The 16958-nt window shown below is 37.1% G+C and overlaps 1 protein-coding gene across 1 annotated transcript in view; it reads left to right on the plus strand.

The window, feature by feature from the left end:
- Positions 1–16958, plus strand: part of LOC150107166 (ran-specific GTPase-activating protein-like) — a 107725-nt gene that overhangs the window by 5045 nt on the left and 85722 nt on the right. The window contains exon 2 of the mRNA XM_090391042.1: positions 14391–14494. Within this exon, the coding sequence (XP_090247168.1) occupies positions 14391–14494 (104 nt within the window). The remainder of the gene's footprint in view (positions 1–14390; positions 14495–16958) is intronic.

A 16958-nucleotide genomic window follows, 5' to 3' on the forward strand; every position in this document is an offset into this window, starting at 1 on the left:
ACATTTTTTCCAACTGTTATACAAGCAAAAATAGTTACCACTTTAAAAACTACAGTGTTTGTAAAAGAAAAACTAAATTTTCCGACCTGTAATAATAAACAAACTCAACCCAGAAGACAGATTGATTATCCTATTACTGGAATGGATTCTCCTTGTGCATGCACAGAAGTGTCAAAGGGTCTCGCATCTGTGGGCATACAGTAGGTTCTTCAAACTGTATTCTATATTATTTCTTGACCAGCAAAATTTACAACTAAAATTTCTTGTATTGTGATTCATCATGCAGGTGATTATATATGCTTCGTTTCATTTAATGCTTTTATAATGAATACATAATCAAATAAACCATGACCACTTCCTTGCAGTAAGTTGTGCAGGTGAGATTATAGATTGAAATGGATGTTCTTAGGATATTAAGAAATCACATTTTGAATAGCTGTAGGATTGGATGAAATATGAAGCCTGTGTATTACAGGATAGTGCAAGAGTAATGGCATTGCCCCTTACTCGACTTGGGAAGTCTTGAAAGTTTATTGAATGAAAACATTAGACATATCTGCAAGGAGATGTGTTTTGCATTATAGGAGATACTGAGACAGGAGTGTTGGTAGCTTGCTCCACCTTTGCAACGAGTTGCCCTGGTGTTGTACCACCTTACCCCAGTCCTGAAGATACTTTCAGGCGCAAACTTTGTTTGCTCACACTTGGATAAAGGATTAAACTAAATTTATTATAGTCTAACCAAGTGAAAAATAAACTTTCAACATCTTTCTCTAAATCCAGAGTAATTTATTAAAAAAGGGTGGCACACCATTTGGCAACTCCTATAGGTAGAAATGACCTGCGAATGCTTCTGCCTGGTATCTCAGCTTGGGCCTGGCTCCCACTGAAGAGACCTCAATAAAGGTCGAAACTAGTCTGGGTAGTGGCCCTTCCCTTAATGCATAACATTAGACATCCGCAAGGAGATGTGTTTTGCATTATAGGAGATACTGAGACAGGAGTGTTGGTAGCTTGCTCCACCTTTGCAACAAGTTGCCCTGGTGTTGTACCACCTTACCCCAGTCCTGAAGATACTTTCAGGCGCAAACTTTGTTTGCTCACACTTGGATAAAGGATTAAACTAAATTTATTATAGCCAAACCATTCGTTGTATTTACTTTGTATTCATGTTCTTTGAATTGCTTATTGTTTCCACACACACTGGTGATGTACTTTTAATTTCAGTAGTGAAATTAAAGTTTATTGCTGTGGTTATTGTGTTTGTGTTATTTGAAGGCAAAATCAAATTAGAGGAAATTAGCCAAGCAGGTCCAAAGGAAATCTCAGAGTTATTTCACTGTGTAGTGAATAAAATGAAGTATTACTATGAAAATGACTTTAATGAATGCTGATTGTACAGAACAGTGTTTCCCAGACTTTAAGTACCTGCATACCCCCTTTTGAAATTTTAGTCATCAGCACCCCTCCAAGGACAGGCAATTTGAAAATTATATTTCATTAAAATACAAAATAATTATAAAGCTGTTTGTTTTATTTTTTTATAATAAATTACAAAGATGCAAAAATGTTTTTTTAACATTATTAAATACATTTTAGTTGATGTTATGTGCCATCCAGTCATTTTCGACTCTTGGTGGTCTTGTAAACAAAGGCTCTTCATCCTATTCGGCCTCTTATCCTTTTTTCAACAATTGTAAGTTGAATTTGGTAAGTTCTTTTATGTTGTCCATCCAACTCATTTGTGGTCCTCCGCCTCTTCTCATTTCCTCAATCTTCCCCAACATAGCTGCCTTTTCCAATGATTCATCAGCTTACTTAATATGTCCAAAATACATCAACTTCTGTTTAGCGATCATGGTCTTCAAAGAACATTGTCTTTATATTCTCTAAAACCTTATTGATCATTCTTGCAGTCCATGAGATTCTTAATAGTCTCTTCCACACCCATAATTCAAATGAATCAATTTGCTTTCTTCTTAATAATCCACTTTTCACATCCATACATCACTAATGAAAATACCATTGCTTTGACAATTGTAACTTTCATGACCTTACTCACACCTCTCTTTCATAATTTTTGCCAGATTTAACATCGCTTTTTTTCCCCATGGCTATCTTTTTAATTTCATCTTCACATTTACCATCATTTCTGATTCTGGACCCCAGTAAATCATAATTTTCAATGATTTCTATTTTATCACCCTCTGTTATAAATTCATTTAAATTGCTAGAAGTCATCACTTTAGTTGATACAAATGCAAAATACATAAGTATAAACAAAAATTCTGAAATTTAGTGGAAAGTTATACTAAATTTCGCTCATCTTAAAATTGAAGCTTCTAATGCAAGCAGTTTGAACCATGCAGTTAGAGCACAATGACACCATCAACTACATGTGGTCCTAACCCTAACAGAGACTAGTCAATCCATGACAAGACACAATTTGTTTAAAACTTCCTTTAGATTTTTTAATTATTAAAAACTGAATTATAGAATAGGCCTGCACGTATCTGCAACTATATGTTGACAGAAATATAAAAGTAAAAAAAGTAATCAAAATTTAAAAAAAGTGTCTTGTACCACCTAAAGACCTTTTGCATATCCCCATGGGTATGCATACCAGACTTTGGGAAACCCTGATAGAGTTGAGTTACTGAGTGATCACTTTGCAAAAGCATGTCCAAGTGGAGATATTGCAGTACAGTCCCTGATATGACAGGGACTAATGTGAAAATAGAGGTCATTGAAATGGAGATACTTATCAATACAGCTATAGGATTAGATGATTTATTGGCCCAAATATTATGAGCCTATGTAAGGGAATTGTGGCAGTGCCTTTGACCATGCTGGTTAAAGGCTCAGCTCTCAACAACTTTCTTTACCCTTTACCAGACTTAAGGAAACAGATTGAATGATAGAAGAAATAGTTGAGTTACTGAGTTATCACTTTGCAAAACTATATTCAGGTGGAGGTATTGCAGTGCACTACCTGATTTTCCTTTAGACCCAGTAGCTTCTCATTTTGGGAGTGATGTTAAAAAAAAAAAAAGCTAAGGAGTTTTGTAAAATTAATGCAGAAGAAATTTTTCTGCATTTGGCAAGAAGGGAGAGTCAAGGGATCATTCCTGAAAAGTGTGGTTAGCAAGGACTAGTGAGATGTATGTTGTCAAAGATAATTGTGAGTACTCTCTCACTGAATTTATCCAGTGAGAGAGTACCTTATGGACATCTTGTGAATAGTGGTTTGTGTGGTCCTCTCACAGTGAGTCTTTATACTTTGAAGATATGCCTCCTTAATAATAAATTGGAAATATTACATTGCAAATATAGTCTAAACTTAAGCTGTAAGTCAGCAGTTAGAATTGATGTTGCTAAAGGAAGATAGTTTGACATAAAATCAGGTATAAGACTAGGATGTATGTGCACTATTGCTTCTGTTATGTACATGGATCACATTATGATAAAAAAAGTGGCATTAGAGATATCAAAATTGGAGATATTCAACTTAGCTGTTTACTTTATTTAGGTGATGCCATATTCAATTAAATCCAGTATAAGTCCTCAGGATTCTTTAACTAAATTGAATAACTACTGTAACAGATTTAGTATGAAAATCAGCAATAAATAATTGCTGATTTTCATACTAAATCTGTTACTAAATCTGCTAATAAATAAGCAATAAATAGACTGGAGAACTTGTAGATAAGTATAAGACTCCAGCTATATAGGCATAGCATTTAGTGAAGGTGGTGTCATGGAAATAGATAATAGAAAAAACAGTGCTGATATATTGGAGAGCCAGTTGAATAAATATGGGCAATATGAGAAATTAATCAGAACCATTAGTTTAAAAGATGTATTTAAACTAATTTTAACTAATGGATTGGAGTTGAAATAGGAATTTAAAAAAAAAAAATGCTTTATCAAAGGCTATATACCACAGATCTTGAGTTCTGAGAAAAATTAGGAGAATGAACAGATAGCATCAGTGGCAGAATCATTAAAAATGAAGATATTAGAAAGGAACTTGAAATTGTTAGTGTTCAAGGATGTATGAGCTTTGATCTCAGGTAGTATGGTCACTTAAACAATGGGAAAGTAAAGGTTTGCAGAGAGGTGTTTAATAGCAGGTAAGACAAATGTAAGATCTGACAATATTGAAGTTTTGACAAATCACTAATTTTGGAGGTAAATTGTTGATTGGAAACAAAAGTAATTGTGTAAACATCATTATGTACTATCATAATGGTGTGTGTGTGTGTGTGCTGTCTTACTATCATAATGGAGACTGGTGTCGAGGCTAGCTGGTGAAAGAACGTACTGTCGGAGAGCTACTGAAAGATTTGTGATTTTTGTTGATTTATTAATATTTTGTTAGATTTAATTGTGTAATTTTAGTATGTTATTGTAGTTTTATTAGTGTAGTTAGTGTACTAAAGTGTTTTATAACATAATCTATGTCGGGAAGTCGCCGCTAGAGGGATTCGTAGTGTTCATGAAAGCTCCAGATAAGATAAGCGTTATTTTCAGTTATCGTTGATAAATTTACTTAATATTGCATAGTTTTGTTTGCCTTGCGTATCTTAGTGCGTCTGTTTGTGTGTTTTTGGTGTTTATAATTTAATAAAATATGTTACTAGTAAGTATGGCTCCAGTACGAAGGAAAATGGCAGCCAGTAATGATGGTTCACCTTTTTTTTTTTCAAGAACGGTAATGTAAAGGAGATGATTCAGTGTACTATCTGCGAAATGTACGCTTTGCGGAGTGCGGTCTGAGTATGGTTAGATGATAATAAAGGAGTGAATGGGTTAGAAAATGTAGGTAGAATGAGGAATTGAAGTGTATTTCGGATCGTGAATGTGATATTTTTGTCAAACTTCAGAATGAAGAAAACAGGGATATGACAAGAAACGGCAAGGTTGTACCAGAGAATTGTGAGGGTGTGAATGATAGTATTAATGGTTTTACAGAGAATAAAAAAGATGAGATAGATGCAATGAGTGAGATCGCGTTGTTGATTGGTGCTATACAAAGGGCAAAACAGCAGCTAGAGCGTATGAACAAAAGTCGACTGAATGAACCAACCAATAATAAAAAGTATGACAGGAAAAATAGGCGTATGAGTGTGAACATGAACAAAATGAAGGATAGAGTGTGGTATGGAGACTCGTTAGTACGAGGTGTGTTAGTAGAGGATTTGACAAAATCGTACCAACCTGGTGCGACCATTAAGGATGTCACCGAGTCTATTAGAGAGCAAAAGGAAAGGGTGAAAGAAATGATTGTTGTGGCAGGTACGAATGATTTGATAGGAGATAAAATGGAAATTATAGAAGACCTGAATGAATTGTTTGAGGTAGCAAAAGAAAAAAGTGAGAGAGTTAGAATGATTAGTCTTTTGCCATGGTATGACAGTGAAATGTTTAAAAGGAGGGCCATAATTGCGAATGACTTTATGCGTGGTTATGTATGACGAGTGATGTGGGATGTGTGGAGTGAGTTCGATGGGCAAAAGGATCTATATAAGATGGATGGCTTGCATTTAAATGGTTACGGTGTAAGGAGACTTGAGAAAGTGTTGCTGAATGTAGTGGATGTGCAAATTCAGGGAAACTAGATTTATTAAGGGGAGGGGGTAGATATACAGTCCTTAGGGAAGCAGTTGAATGTATGAATGAATATAATATGCCCGAGCGAATAAGGACAACAAATCAGAGTGGGATGGTTAATATAAGGCATCAAGGTAGGGTTGGGACTAATGGGGATCTTAAATTCATGTACAATAATGCTAGGAGTATTAGGAACAAGAAGGAAGAGTTTTTGGCCATGGTTGGCACTTCCAGACCACAGGTTATTGGTATTAGTGAATCATGGCTGACTGTAGATGATATAGCTAGTGGGATTGAATGTGATGGGTATAGCGTGTTCAGGAATGACAGGGAGAATAAAATGGGGGGAGGAGTATTGTTGATGATAGCTGATGAGCTACAGCCAAGGAGAATAGAAGTTGAATTGCAGGATAGAGAAAAGAGCACATTTGAGACCATTTGGTGTGAGATTGTGGCCAGCAGAACTAAATATACAATTGGTGCTGCTATAGACCACGTGATGGAAAAGATGGTGGTGACAGTATGCACAAGCAAATAGAAGAAATGAGTGGAAGGAGGGTAATTATTATGGGAGATTTCAACTATGGTTGCATTGATTGGAGTGAGGAGAGGACACACGGGAGGAAGGAATTGGATTTTATACGGTCATTAAGGGATAACTATCTGCGACAGCATGTAATGGAAAATACTAGGGGTCAGAGAGTGCTTGACCTAGTAATTACATCTGAGGATTTGGCTGTAACAAATATGACCACATTGCCACCAATTGGTGAGAGTGATCATAGGGTCTTGACTTGGGAGGTGGCTAAAGGTGTGGAATTTTCAATTAAGACAGGGTACGTGTGGAATTATCATGCTGGAAAGTATGACAAGCTTAGGAGTTTGATTTGTTCAGTGCCATGTCATGTACAATTGCAAGGACTAGAAGTTGATAGTGCATGGGAGGCAGTTAAGAAGTGTTTGCATGAAGCAATGGCTGACTGTATACCTAGAGTCCGAATAATAAATCAAGTAGGAGTTAAATGGATGAATAACACCATTAAGCTTGAGTTGCAAAAAAAGAAACAACTATGGAGGGAATTTAAGGAGAAAGGTGACCGGCAGGCACATGAACGGTATAAAGCGCAGGCCCGAAGGGTAACGAGTGTGGTAAGAAAAGCAAAAAAGGATTACGAAAGAACATTGGCCATGCAGGCTAAAGAGAATCCTAAACAGTTTTATAGATATGTAGCAAGGAAAAGGAAAAATGAACATGGCAGAATGATTTTAAAGAATGCTGATGGTAGGGAGGTAACTGAATCAGTTGATATAGTTGAGTTACTAAGTGAGCACTTTGCATGTATATATCATCCAGGTGGTGACATTGCAGAAACGAATAAACCAGTAGATTATACGGGAATTGTGGTGAATGAAGTGGAGGTGAGTAGTACGAGATGTAGTACGAGAAGCAGCTAAAGAATTGTCAGTACCCTTGACCATTTTGTTTAATTTGAGTCTCGGATCCGGGTTAGTCCCGAGGGGGTGGAAAGAGGGGAAAATAGTTCCACTGCATAAAGGTGGTTCCAAGACTGCTGTTGTAAATTACCGACCGATTAGCATATCAGGAATCATTGTCAAGGTCTTAGAGAAATTAGTCAAGAAAAGAATACAGGATTGGATAGATGAAAATGGGATATTGTATGGGGGACAACATGGTTTTGTGAAGGGTAGATCATGCCTCAGTAACTTGCTCACGTTTTATAACACAGTGACGGCTGAACTTGATAGGGGTAATGGGTTTACAGTAATACTACTTGACCTTGCCAAGGCCTTTTGACAGGATACCACATGGAACCCTAATCAGTAAACTGGAGCAGATGGGGATAGATATAGGGTTGGTGAGATGGATAGGAGGGTGATTGAAGGAGAGATACCAGAGAGTGGTTTATGCAGGAGTGGAGTCTAAAAGACGGCTGGTGACTAGTGGTGTGCCGCAGGGCTCAGTTCTTGGACCACTGCTTTTCAATTTGTTCATCAATGATATAGGAAAGGATTTGAGAGGAAGTGTTCACTTGTTTGCTGATGATGCAAAGTTGAGTAGAGCAATTGTGAGTGCACAGGATGTCAAAATTTTTCAGGATGATTTGGATAGTTTGGAGGGCTGCTCTAGGAAAAATGGATGTCAATTTAATGTGGCAAAGTGTAAGTTATGCACTTTGGGGTGAAAAGAATAGCAGCAGTATATCGCATTGGTGGAACCATACTCCAGGAGATTGATGAGGCCAGGGCTTTGGGAGTGTTGGTGGATAGGGAATTGAAGTTTAGGGGGCACATTGCAAAAGTGACTAAATTAGCTCATCAAATCACTTGGCTTCTGAAAAATACTTTATCATGCAGAGACAAACAAGTTGTTGTTCCTCTGTATCGAGCCTTGATAAGACCCCATCTGGACTACTGTGCGCAGTTATGGGCACCAGGGTTTCTTCGTGATGGGGAGGAAGTGGAGAGGATCCAGAGACGAGTGACCAAGATGATAGAAGGTCTGTGAAATGAACCTTATGAGAATAGATTGAAGATTTGTGGGTTGCAGAGATTGGACGATAGGCGAAGGAGGGGTGATATGATTGAGACATTCAAATATTTTAGGATATATTTTACATGAAGAATTGCAAATGAAAAAGCTTTGCACAAGATGGGTGCTACGCTTGCTCGCAGCAGATCAAAAATGTACTCGCATGAAAATCGCTAAACAGTGCTTGGAGCATTTTAACAAGAATAAAACTGATTTTGTGCAACGATTTATTACTATGGATGAGACTTGGATTCACCATTACACAGCAGAATCCAAACAGCAGTCAACAGTGGACAGAAGCCGGTTGTTCAACACCAAAAAAGACAAAAAAAAAGTCTGTTCCTTCAGCAGGAAAGGTCATGGCATCGGTGTTTTGGTATGCTAAAGGCATTTTGTTTATTAATTATCTTGAAAAGGGTAAAACAATAATTGGGGAATATTATTATGATCTTTTAACCAGACTAGACGAAAAAATCATGAGAAAAGTCTCAGTTTGCAGAAGAAAAAAATAATCTTTCATTAGGACAATGTACCTGTCCACAAAGGTGTTTTGGCAATGGAAAAATTAAGGGATCTGCACTATGAATTATTGGAACATCCACCCTATTCCCATCTTTTAACCAGACTAGACGAAAAAATCATGAGAAAAGACTCAGTTTGCAGAAGAAAAAAATAATCTTTCATTAGGACAATGTACCTGTCCACAAAGGTGTTTTGGCAATGGAAAAATTAAGGGATCTGCACTATGAATTGTTGGAACATCCACCCTATTCCCCAGATTTGGCTCCCTCTGACTTTTATCTCTTCTCAAAACCAAAACTCTTCCTCGCTGGTCAGCGTTTTTTGCAGCTGTAGAGGGGTATATTGCTGATTTTACTATGTAGGTGTGCACTTCATGTAGCCTCACTGTGCCAAGTATCAGACTCCATTGTCAATCTGCATGTGGTTATTTAATGCTCACAGACCTGAATACTGATTTTCTTCCAGTGTATACTGATGGTTCAAGATCTGAAACCTCTATTGGTTGCTGCTGTATTCCCTGACTTTATCATATCCAGTGAGATCTCTCTTTATTGCATCAATTATGTAGCAAAGTTTTCAGGAATTCAGCTTGTGCTTTTGCATATACAGGCATGCCCGAGTCATACAACATGTTAGGTTTCATTTCACCATTGTATGGCAAATTTCTTCATATATCAAATCATTTTCCCCCACCCACATGTTTTCAAGCAGTCATATATGTGTGCATAAATGATATAAATAAAGCATTAATTTACATCAGTTATGCAAATGAAAAAAAATTATATTTTTTGCAGTCATATATATTATTTGAATAGCTTGACTTAAGGGCAAATACACCAACCGGTTTGGTCATTAGTCTATTTCCATCTATCTATCTGGAAATAGACTAATGACCAAATTATAAATGATTATAATTATAAATGAGGTGTCAAATCATCCACCAATTGGTGAAAGTGACCATGAGGTGATTACCTGGGTGGTTGCCAGCAGTGCAATGACCCCTGTGAAAAAAGGGTATATGTGGAACTACAAGGGGGTGATTATAAAGAGCTCATTTCCATCTATCTGGAAATAAAATTCTGGATGTGAAATTCTTAACTGGACAGAATCACAAAATTTTAGTTGCTGATTTTCTCTAAAAGTCATTACATAAACCAGGTCATCTTCATTTTCTTTCTTTTATCTCCTTAAAGGTTCAGAATGTTCCAAAATCTTCCCTCTTGTCTTAGTGTTTTCACTCCACACATACTTTCAGCTTTCATTTGTCATGAAGTCAGAAAATGAGTTTCTCCATTATGTGTTATTATGGTGCTTTAGTTGAAAACAGTAAAACTTGCATACTTTATAAAAAAAACAAGTTTTTCATATCGTGAATACCCAATATTAACCTTATACTTTTATGCAACATGCATGACATACGTATTAGACAGTTTTGTTCAAAAAGAAAAGGGTAATCATTATGGGTGATTTTAGTTATGGCAATATTGACTGGAATGAAGAGATAGTAACTGGAAGTAAAGAAAATGAGTTTCTTGAGTTTTTGAGGGATAACTATCTCAGACAGTATGTAACAGATGGCACACGAGGATTAAGGGTCTTGGATTTGGTCATCTCATCAGAGGATGTAATTATAAATGAGGTGTCAAATCATCCACCATTTGGTGAAAGTGACCATGAGGTGATTACCTGGGTGGTTGCCAGCAGTGCAATGACCCCTGTGAAAAAAGGGTATATGTGGAACTACAAGGGGGTGATTATGAAGAGCTCAGGAGACAGCTTGCAGGTGTAGCATGGAATGAGGAGTTAGCTGGAAAAGAGATCAATGCAGCTTGGGGGATTTTCAAAAACTATTTAGTAGATGCAATGTCTGAATGTATTCCATGGGTGAGAAGGTTAAATAAGGTAGGTGTGAGATGAATGAATAGAGATTAAGCATGAAATACAGAGAAAAAGGGCATTGTGGAGGCAGCATAAGAGAAATGGAAGTAACCAATTTCATGAAGTCTACAAAGACCAGGCAAGGAGGATGACTTGGTTGGTGAGAGTAGCTAAAGAGGTATGAACAGTTAGCTAATGAAGCCAAAAAGAATCCTAGGGAGTTCTTTCGATATGTAGCCAGCAGAAGAAAGTGATTATGGAAGGATGACATTGCTTGGAGGAAATGGTATAAAGACAGCTGTTGCAGAATGTGTGGTAGAGATACTTTATGAGCAGTTCATAAAGATCTTTCAATCTTGTGAATGTGACTTCATGGAGAGATTGAGAGCAGTTGATGATTGGGGGGAGAGACTGACTGTAAGTGAGCAAGAGGTGTTTGGGGAGTTGAGTAAACTAGATGTGAATAAGGCTGTGGGACTTGATAATATATCACCGCGTATTCTGAAGGAATGTGCCAGAGAGTTGACACCTGCCTTGACATATTTTTTTAATACGAGTCTTGCACTTGGTCAAGTTCCTAAAGAGTGGAAGGAGGGCAAGATTGTGCCACTTCATAAAGGAGGTGATCGAACTCAAGCATCAAACTATAGGCCTATCTCTGTGTCAGGTGTTGTGGTTAAGTTGTTGGAGAAGCTTGTGAGAACTAGGATCCAGAGTTGGGTGGACAACAATGGTATAATCTTTGATGGACAGCATGGATTTGCTAAAGGGAGGTCATGCTTTAGTAATCTACTTACTTATTACAATAAAGTGACTGCTTCCTTGGACAGAGGAGAAGGATACACAGTAATATACTTGGATTTCGCAAAAGCTTTTGATAGAGTACCTCATGATAAGTTGACAGTCAAACTAGAGCAGATGGGGTTGGATATTAGATTAGTGCATTGGATTGGAGACTGGCTATCTGATAGGTATCAACAAGTTGTGTATGGGGGTGCGATATCCAGGAAAAGGAAAGTCACTAGTGGAGTGCCTCAGGGGTCTGTTTTAGGGCCATTACTATTTAACTTGTATATTAATGATATTGGCGAAGATTTGGATGGAGATATTCAGTTGTTTGCAGACGATGCAAAGTTGGGACGAACCATAAAGAGTAGTGAAGATGTTGTGGCCTTGCAAGAAGACTTGAATAAATTGAGTGATTGAGCAAGCAAATGGGGATGTGAGTTCAATGTTGCAAAATGTAAGGTTTTAAAATTTGGAAAACAAAGATGGGATGCAGAATTTATGCTTGGTGAGAATATATTGTTGGAGGTAGAGGAAATAAGAGATCTGGGGGGGTGATAGTGGATAAGGATCTAAAATTTAGGGGACACATCACCAAAATTGTGAAGACAACACAAAGACTTCTGGGAATGATGCGGAGGACACTGACTTGTAGAAGTAGGGAGATTCTTGTTCCATTGTATAAGGCTTTGATTAGGCCACACATGGACTATTGTGCCCAGATTTGGTCACCGGGTTTTCAGAAGGATGAAGAGATGTTGGAAAGGGTCCAAAGGTGACTGACTAAGGTAGTTTCTGACCTCTGGAATGTTGAGTATGAGGAAAGATTGAGAAGATGTAATTTGCAGAGTCTGGTGGAGAGAAGGAAGAGGGGAGATATGGTAGAGACCTACAAGTTGGTAAGGGGTTGTTATAAGATCAATGGTGGAGAAGTTCTACAGAGAATAGTGGAAGATCAGGGGAGAACCAGAAGTCATCCCTGCAAACTGTATAAAGAGATTGTGAGTAGGGGAGTGAGAGGCAGGTTTTTTTCGTGCAGTTGTGAATGATTTGAATGCCTTGCCTGAGAGTATGGTGTCTGCAAGGAGTTTGAGTGTGTTTAAGACACAGTATGATGAGATTGTGTGTGTGTGTGTGTGTTGTGTGTGTGTGTGTGATAAAAGGACCTCCCAGATGAGTCTTGACTCCATGAGGTCTTGTTTAATAATAATAATAATAAAGTGTGCTTTTCTCACAATATAATTTAATCAACAAAAGAAATTGGTAGTTATGAACGAAAATTAAAGGCACAATTTAATTAAATACTGTAGTTCATTGTACATCTTATTCTTCCAACACCTCTACTCCACAAGTAGGTGCACTCTTCTAATATAGTATTGTCCTAAGCTAATTTTCACAGCTACATGAATTAGCTTAGTGTAATTAAATTCTTGAACATTTTACATAATGAAAAGGCCTTTTAATACTGTTATATGAAAAAAATACAACTATCTTACAAAGACAGAATCATGTGACTGAGTACATTGTGAAAAGTTATTTATTCTCCGCGAGTGCTACCTACTTTCGTGTTGTTTTCGTGAAATTTATTATTTGTCTTTCCAATAAATTATTTTTATGGATCATTTACATAAATTCACCCTTCAACATAAACAGTAACCGAAACAAAAAGTGAACTGTGTCAAGCTGTGTTGTATACATTTTAAACCCATATTAACATTTCTGTATAATTATGTATAATTGTGAGACATAAAGAATGTCTTATTTTTTAGCAGATGGAGGTAGGAAACCTTGTTTCCTACCTCCATCTGCTGTGCTCAGTGGCTGTGTCCTTTTTGTGTCCCTCCTGCATTATTGGTCTATACAGTATTGTCTGTCTATAAATATGAAGATCTGGCAATAGCTGAAAAGCAGCCAACCCTTTTTTGCTGCAATTTGTGGAGCTGGGGTTCACCTGCTATGAGGGTTATGTGTTCCACAATCTCAACATGATGGTGAGGATACATATCAAGTTGCTGCTGAAATATTTCATGATCTCTTCAGTAGAAAGAGGTTACACATTGGTGTTTAACCTAGATGAAATTGGCCTGTTTTGGAAGTATATGCCCATTCATACCTACATATCTATTGAAGAGAAGATGATGCCTGGTTAAAAGCCACCGAAGACCACTGCATGTTGCTTCTGTGAGGCAATGCTTCCAGGAACTTCAAAATAAGACCTCATGGTATATCACTTAGAAAACCTGCAGTCACTGAAGGGATCGAAGGTTTTCTAAGTAAACCTAAGATTGCCTGTTGTTTAGAGAGCGAGTAAGGACTAGATAATACCACAAAACTTCACTGAATATTTTTTGCAGGAGTTGCACAATGCATTAATCTTAAATAAAGAACTATTTTGAGTTATTTGTTTTATAATACTGAATATTTTATTTACTACTCTTATGAGCATCATAAAAGTAGTAAATAAGGCATTTTCAATTAAATTAATCTTGAACGATCGGAATCTCATCCATTTGGGAATGCAACCTCTATTATCCCATGCTATAAGTCTATTGTTTCACATGTTTTTTGATATATGTGACAATTTTCAAGAATGCAGTTACGTACATAACACCAGATATGTTAATGAATACAGTGAAGTTGCTAAAAAGAGAGTGACCATTTATATATATATGGAGACTTGAATCACCTTTCTATTGCCCTAATTCTGTTTGCATTTTTCTATAGCCATTTGATGCAAAATAAAATTCTGTTATATTATTTTTTATTTTATGACCTTTGCACCTATGCAAGGTTGTGCACAATGCAATTTAATACAGTAAATGAAAAGGGTTACATAAGCTGGATATGGCAATATTATGTTAAACATTGAATATGATTGCCATCTAATCACATTGGGATTACTGATTTGTTGCTGTAAGTCAGTACTAATAGTTTTAACTACCTTCTGTTAAATTTATTTTATGTGATGAATTCAGTAGATTATTTGTGAAATATTTTAGCATCTCTTTGGAGATATGTGATTATTGGTTATTTTTTATAGGAAGAAGCTCCATCAAGTCCAGAAGTTCACTTTGAACCTATTGTGAAGTTGCCTCTAGTGGAGACTAAGACGTTGGAAGAGGAGGAGGAGGAATTAATAAAACTGTAAGTACGTGTATGCGTGCACGCACACACAGTTTAATAAGGTTGATTTTTACATGCATTTCACTAGTGAATTGTTTCTTCTGCATATTCCGAAAAATCTAATAGTATAGCATTTCTTATTACTGCTTTTCGCTTTTTAAAAACAAATGAAAAAAAAAAATTGGCAATTTGATTTATTCTGAGATAGTGTTAACTTACAGGCCTTCAGGGATTTTAGCAACTCTACATGCAAAGGCTACAGAATCTGAAGTATTAATCTGTTATGCTAGAGATTAGAGAAAATGAGAATTGATGTTTCAATCTCACCCATTACCAGGATGTTGATGAATGTTTATAGTAGCTAGATGATGTTCAGTGGAAAACTGTTTACTGAAGCCTGGGGTCATTTGGAAAAAAAAAAAAAAACTAGAGCAGGATTTCTAGATTATCTAATCCATACCTTAATTATATACCCCATTGCACCTGCATGTGGACGAATATAGGTGTCTGGAACCTTGTAGCATTCATGGTTCTTCTAGGAAGCATGTACAGATCAGGGCATCCACCCAACAATATGCATTCCCTTCCCAATATGTTATGGATGAGTGAGTTGTCATAAAAGAGCAGGGAAAAGGGAGAAAAAGTTGGTTCAGTGGGTTTGAAGTTGGATTGCAAAACATTTCATTGAACTAATCTTCTTTAGTTCCTTTAAAAATGTACTGTCCTTTGTTTGCATAGTGTTTGCTTTCATAGATCTTGAAAGATCAAGCAAGTGAAGTATGAATACAGAGAATGTGGAAGTTAATCACTACACATGTAAGGGAGCAGTATACTGATTTCCATAAATTAGGTACAAAGACAAAAAATCACAAACTCAAAGTGGATGATAAATTTTTATGCAATTCAGTGTATGACATGGGATGTGAAAGAAATGCTCAAAAAAATTGTGTTTCTTTCGGATCAAAATGAGATTATGAAAGTGTGTCAATAACGAACATGGTTCCCCCTCTCTCAGCAATATAATGCTTACAATAATGTTCCATACTGTTATAATGGTGTCCATAAACTCAATTGGTAATCAAAATCATTTTATTGCTCCTGCAAAGTTCTCCTAAATCTCTCCAAGTTTTGAAGAGAGGGGTTGAGAACAACATGTCTACCTAGAGATGCCCAATAGGTTATGGAACAAAGATTAGGAGACCTGGCTGACCAGTCCATAAAATAGTTTCTTCTTGAAGATATTGGTACCACCAGCTCCACTTGATGAGGATAAGCATTATCGTCTTGCAGTAAATATCACCCCATTGCACCTGCATGTGGACAAATATAGGTGTCTGGAACCTTGTAGCATTCATGGTTCTTCTAGGAAGCATGTACAGGTCAGGGCATCCACCCAAAAATATGCATTCCCTTCCCAACCCTCACATGATTTTCACCATAAGTATCCCTTTCACATATTAGAGGGATTATAACGTGTCCTTGGTTCTGTTCAAATCAAAGCATGCATGGTATCACTTTGTAGAGCAAATCGCGACACTTTGAACACTATTAACTCCGTTGGTCTTGAGTCCAGTTGATGTAAATCCTAGTCTATTTCAAATGTTTTCTCCTGTGTTGTGGGGATGGAAGTATGCAAACTACTGGTTGCCTAGCATACCAACCACATTCATGAAGCCTTCTACTCACAATAGAAGAAGATACCAATATTCCTGTAGTCGACATGAGATCAAATTATAGGTGATTCAAGGGTGTTACTCCTATTTTGGTGAGCAGATATCAGTAACCCACTGCAGATAGATGTAGCCTGTGTCCTTTTTCACTGTATCTCTGGACTGTTGCTGTGTGTGTGTGTGTGTGTGTGTGTGTGTGTGTGTGTGTGTGTGTGTGTGTGTGTGTGTGTTGGAATTGATTCTGCAGTCTGAACCACAGAACATTTGATGCAGCACTCTGGTTATTCCTACCTGACTTTGGCCAGTCTCTAGTCTTGCAATGGCTCACCAACTGAAATCAGTTAGGGGAAAATGATTTCTGATGGGAGGAATCGTAAGAGTGTGTAAGAGATTACAATGTTAGGTCATCATCATCATAACACTAATTACGGGTATAGACCATATTAGTCTGTTCTGGTCTCGTGTCTACCTTGCCTTCTCTTTCCAGTTGGCTTACAATGTTAGGTAAATGTGTTTAATGATGGGAACAGTTATTATGGAAATGATTATGAAGAGAGAACGGAGTAGAGTTTGTTGTCTTCATTATTATATTGTGATCTCATATTGCAGGCATTAGTGAAACTTGACTGTCAGAAGCAGATATGCTACCTGGTATTGAGTGCAAATGGTACAGTATTTTTTAGGAAGGATAGACAAGATAGGAGGTGCTGATAAGGATATCAAATGACTTGAATCCAGTTGAGACCTCTGACTACAATATTAGTAAATTTTTCATGGGGCAGTGAGTTTGAAGTCATCTGGTGTGAGGTGGAGTT

The sequence above is a fragment of the Typopeltis vanoorti genome, chromosome 4 (assembly GCF_054136105.1).
Source record: "Typopeltis vanoorti isolate ZY-2024b chromosome 4, IOZ_Tvanoo_1.0, whole genome shotgun sequence".
Taxonomy (NCBI): Eukaryota; Metazoa; Arthropoda; class Arachnida; order Uropygi; family Thelyphonidae; genus Typopeltis; species Typopeltis vanoorti.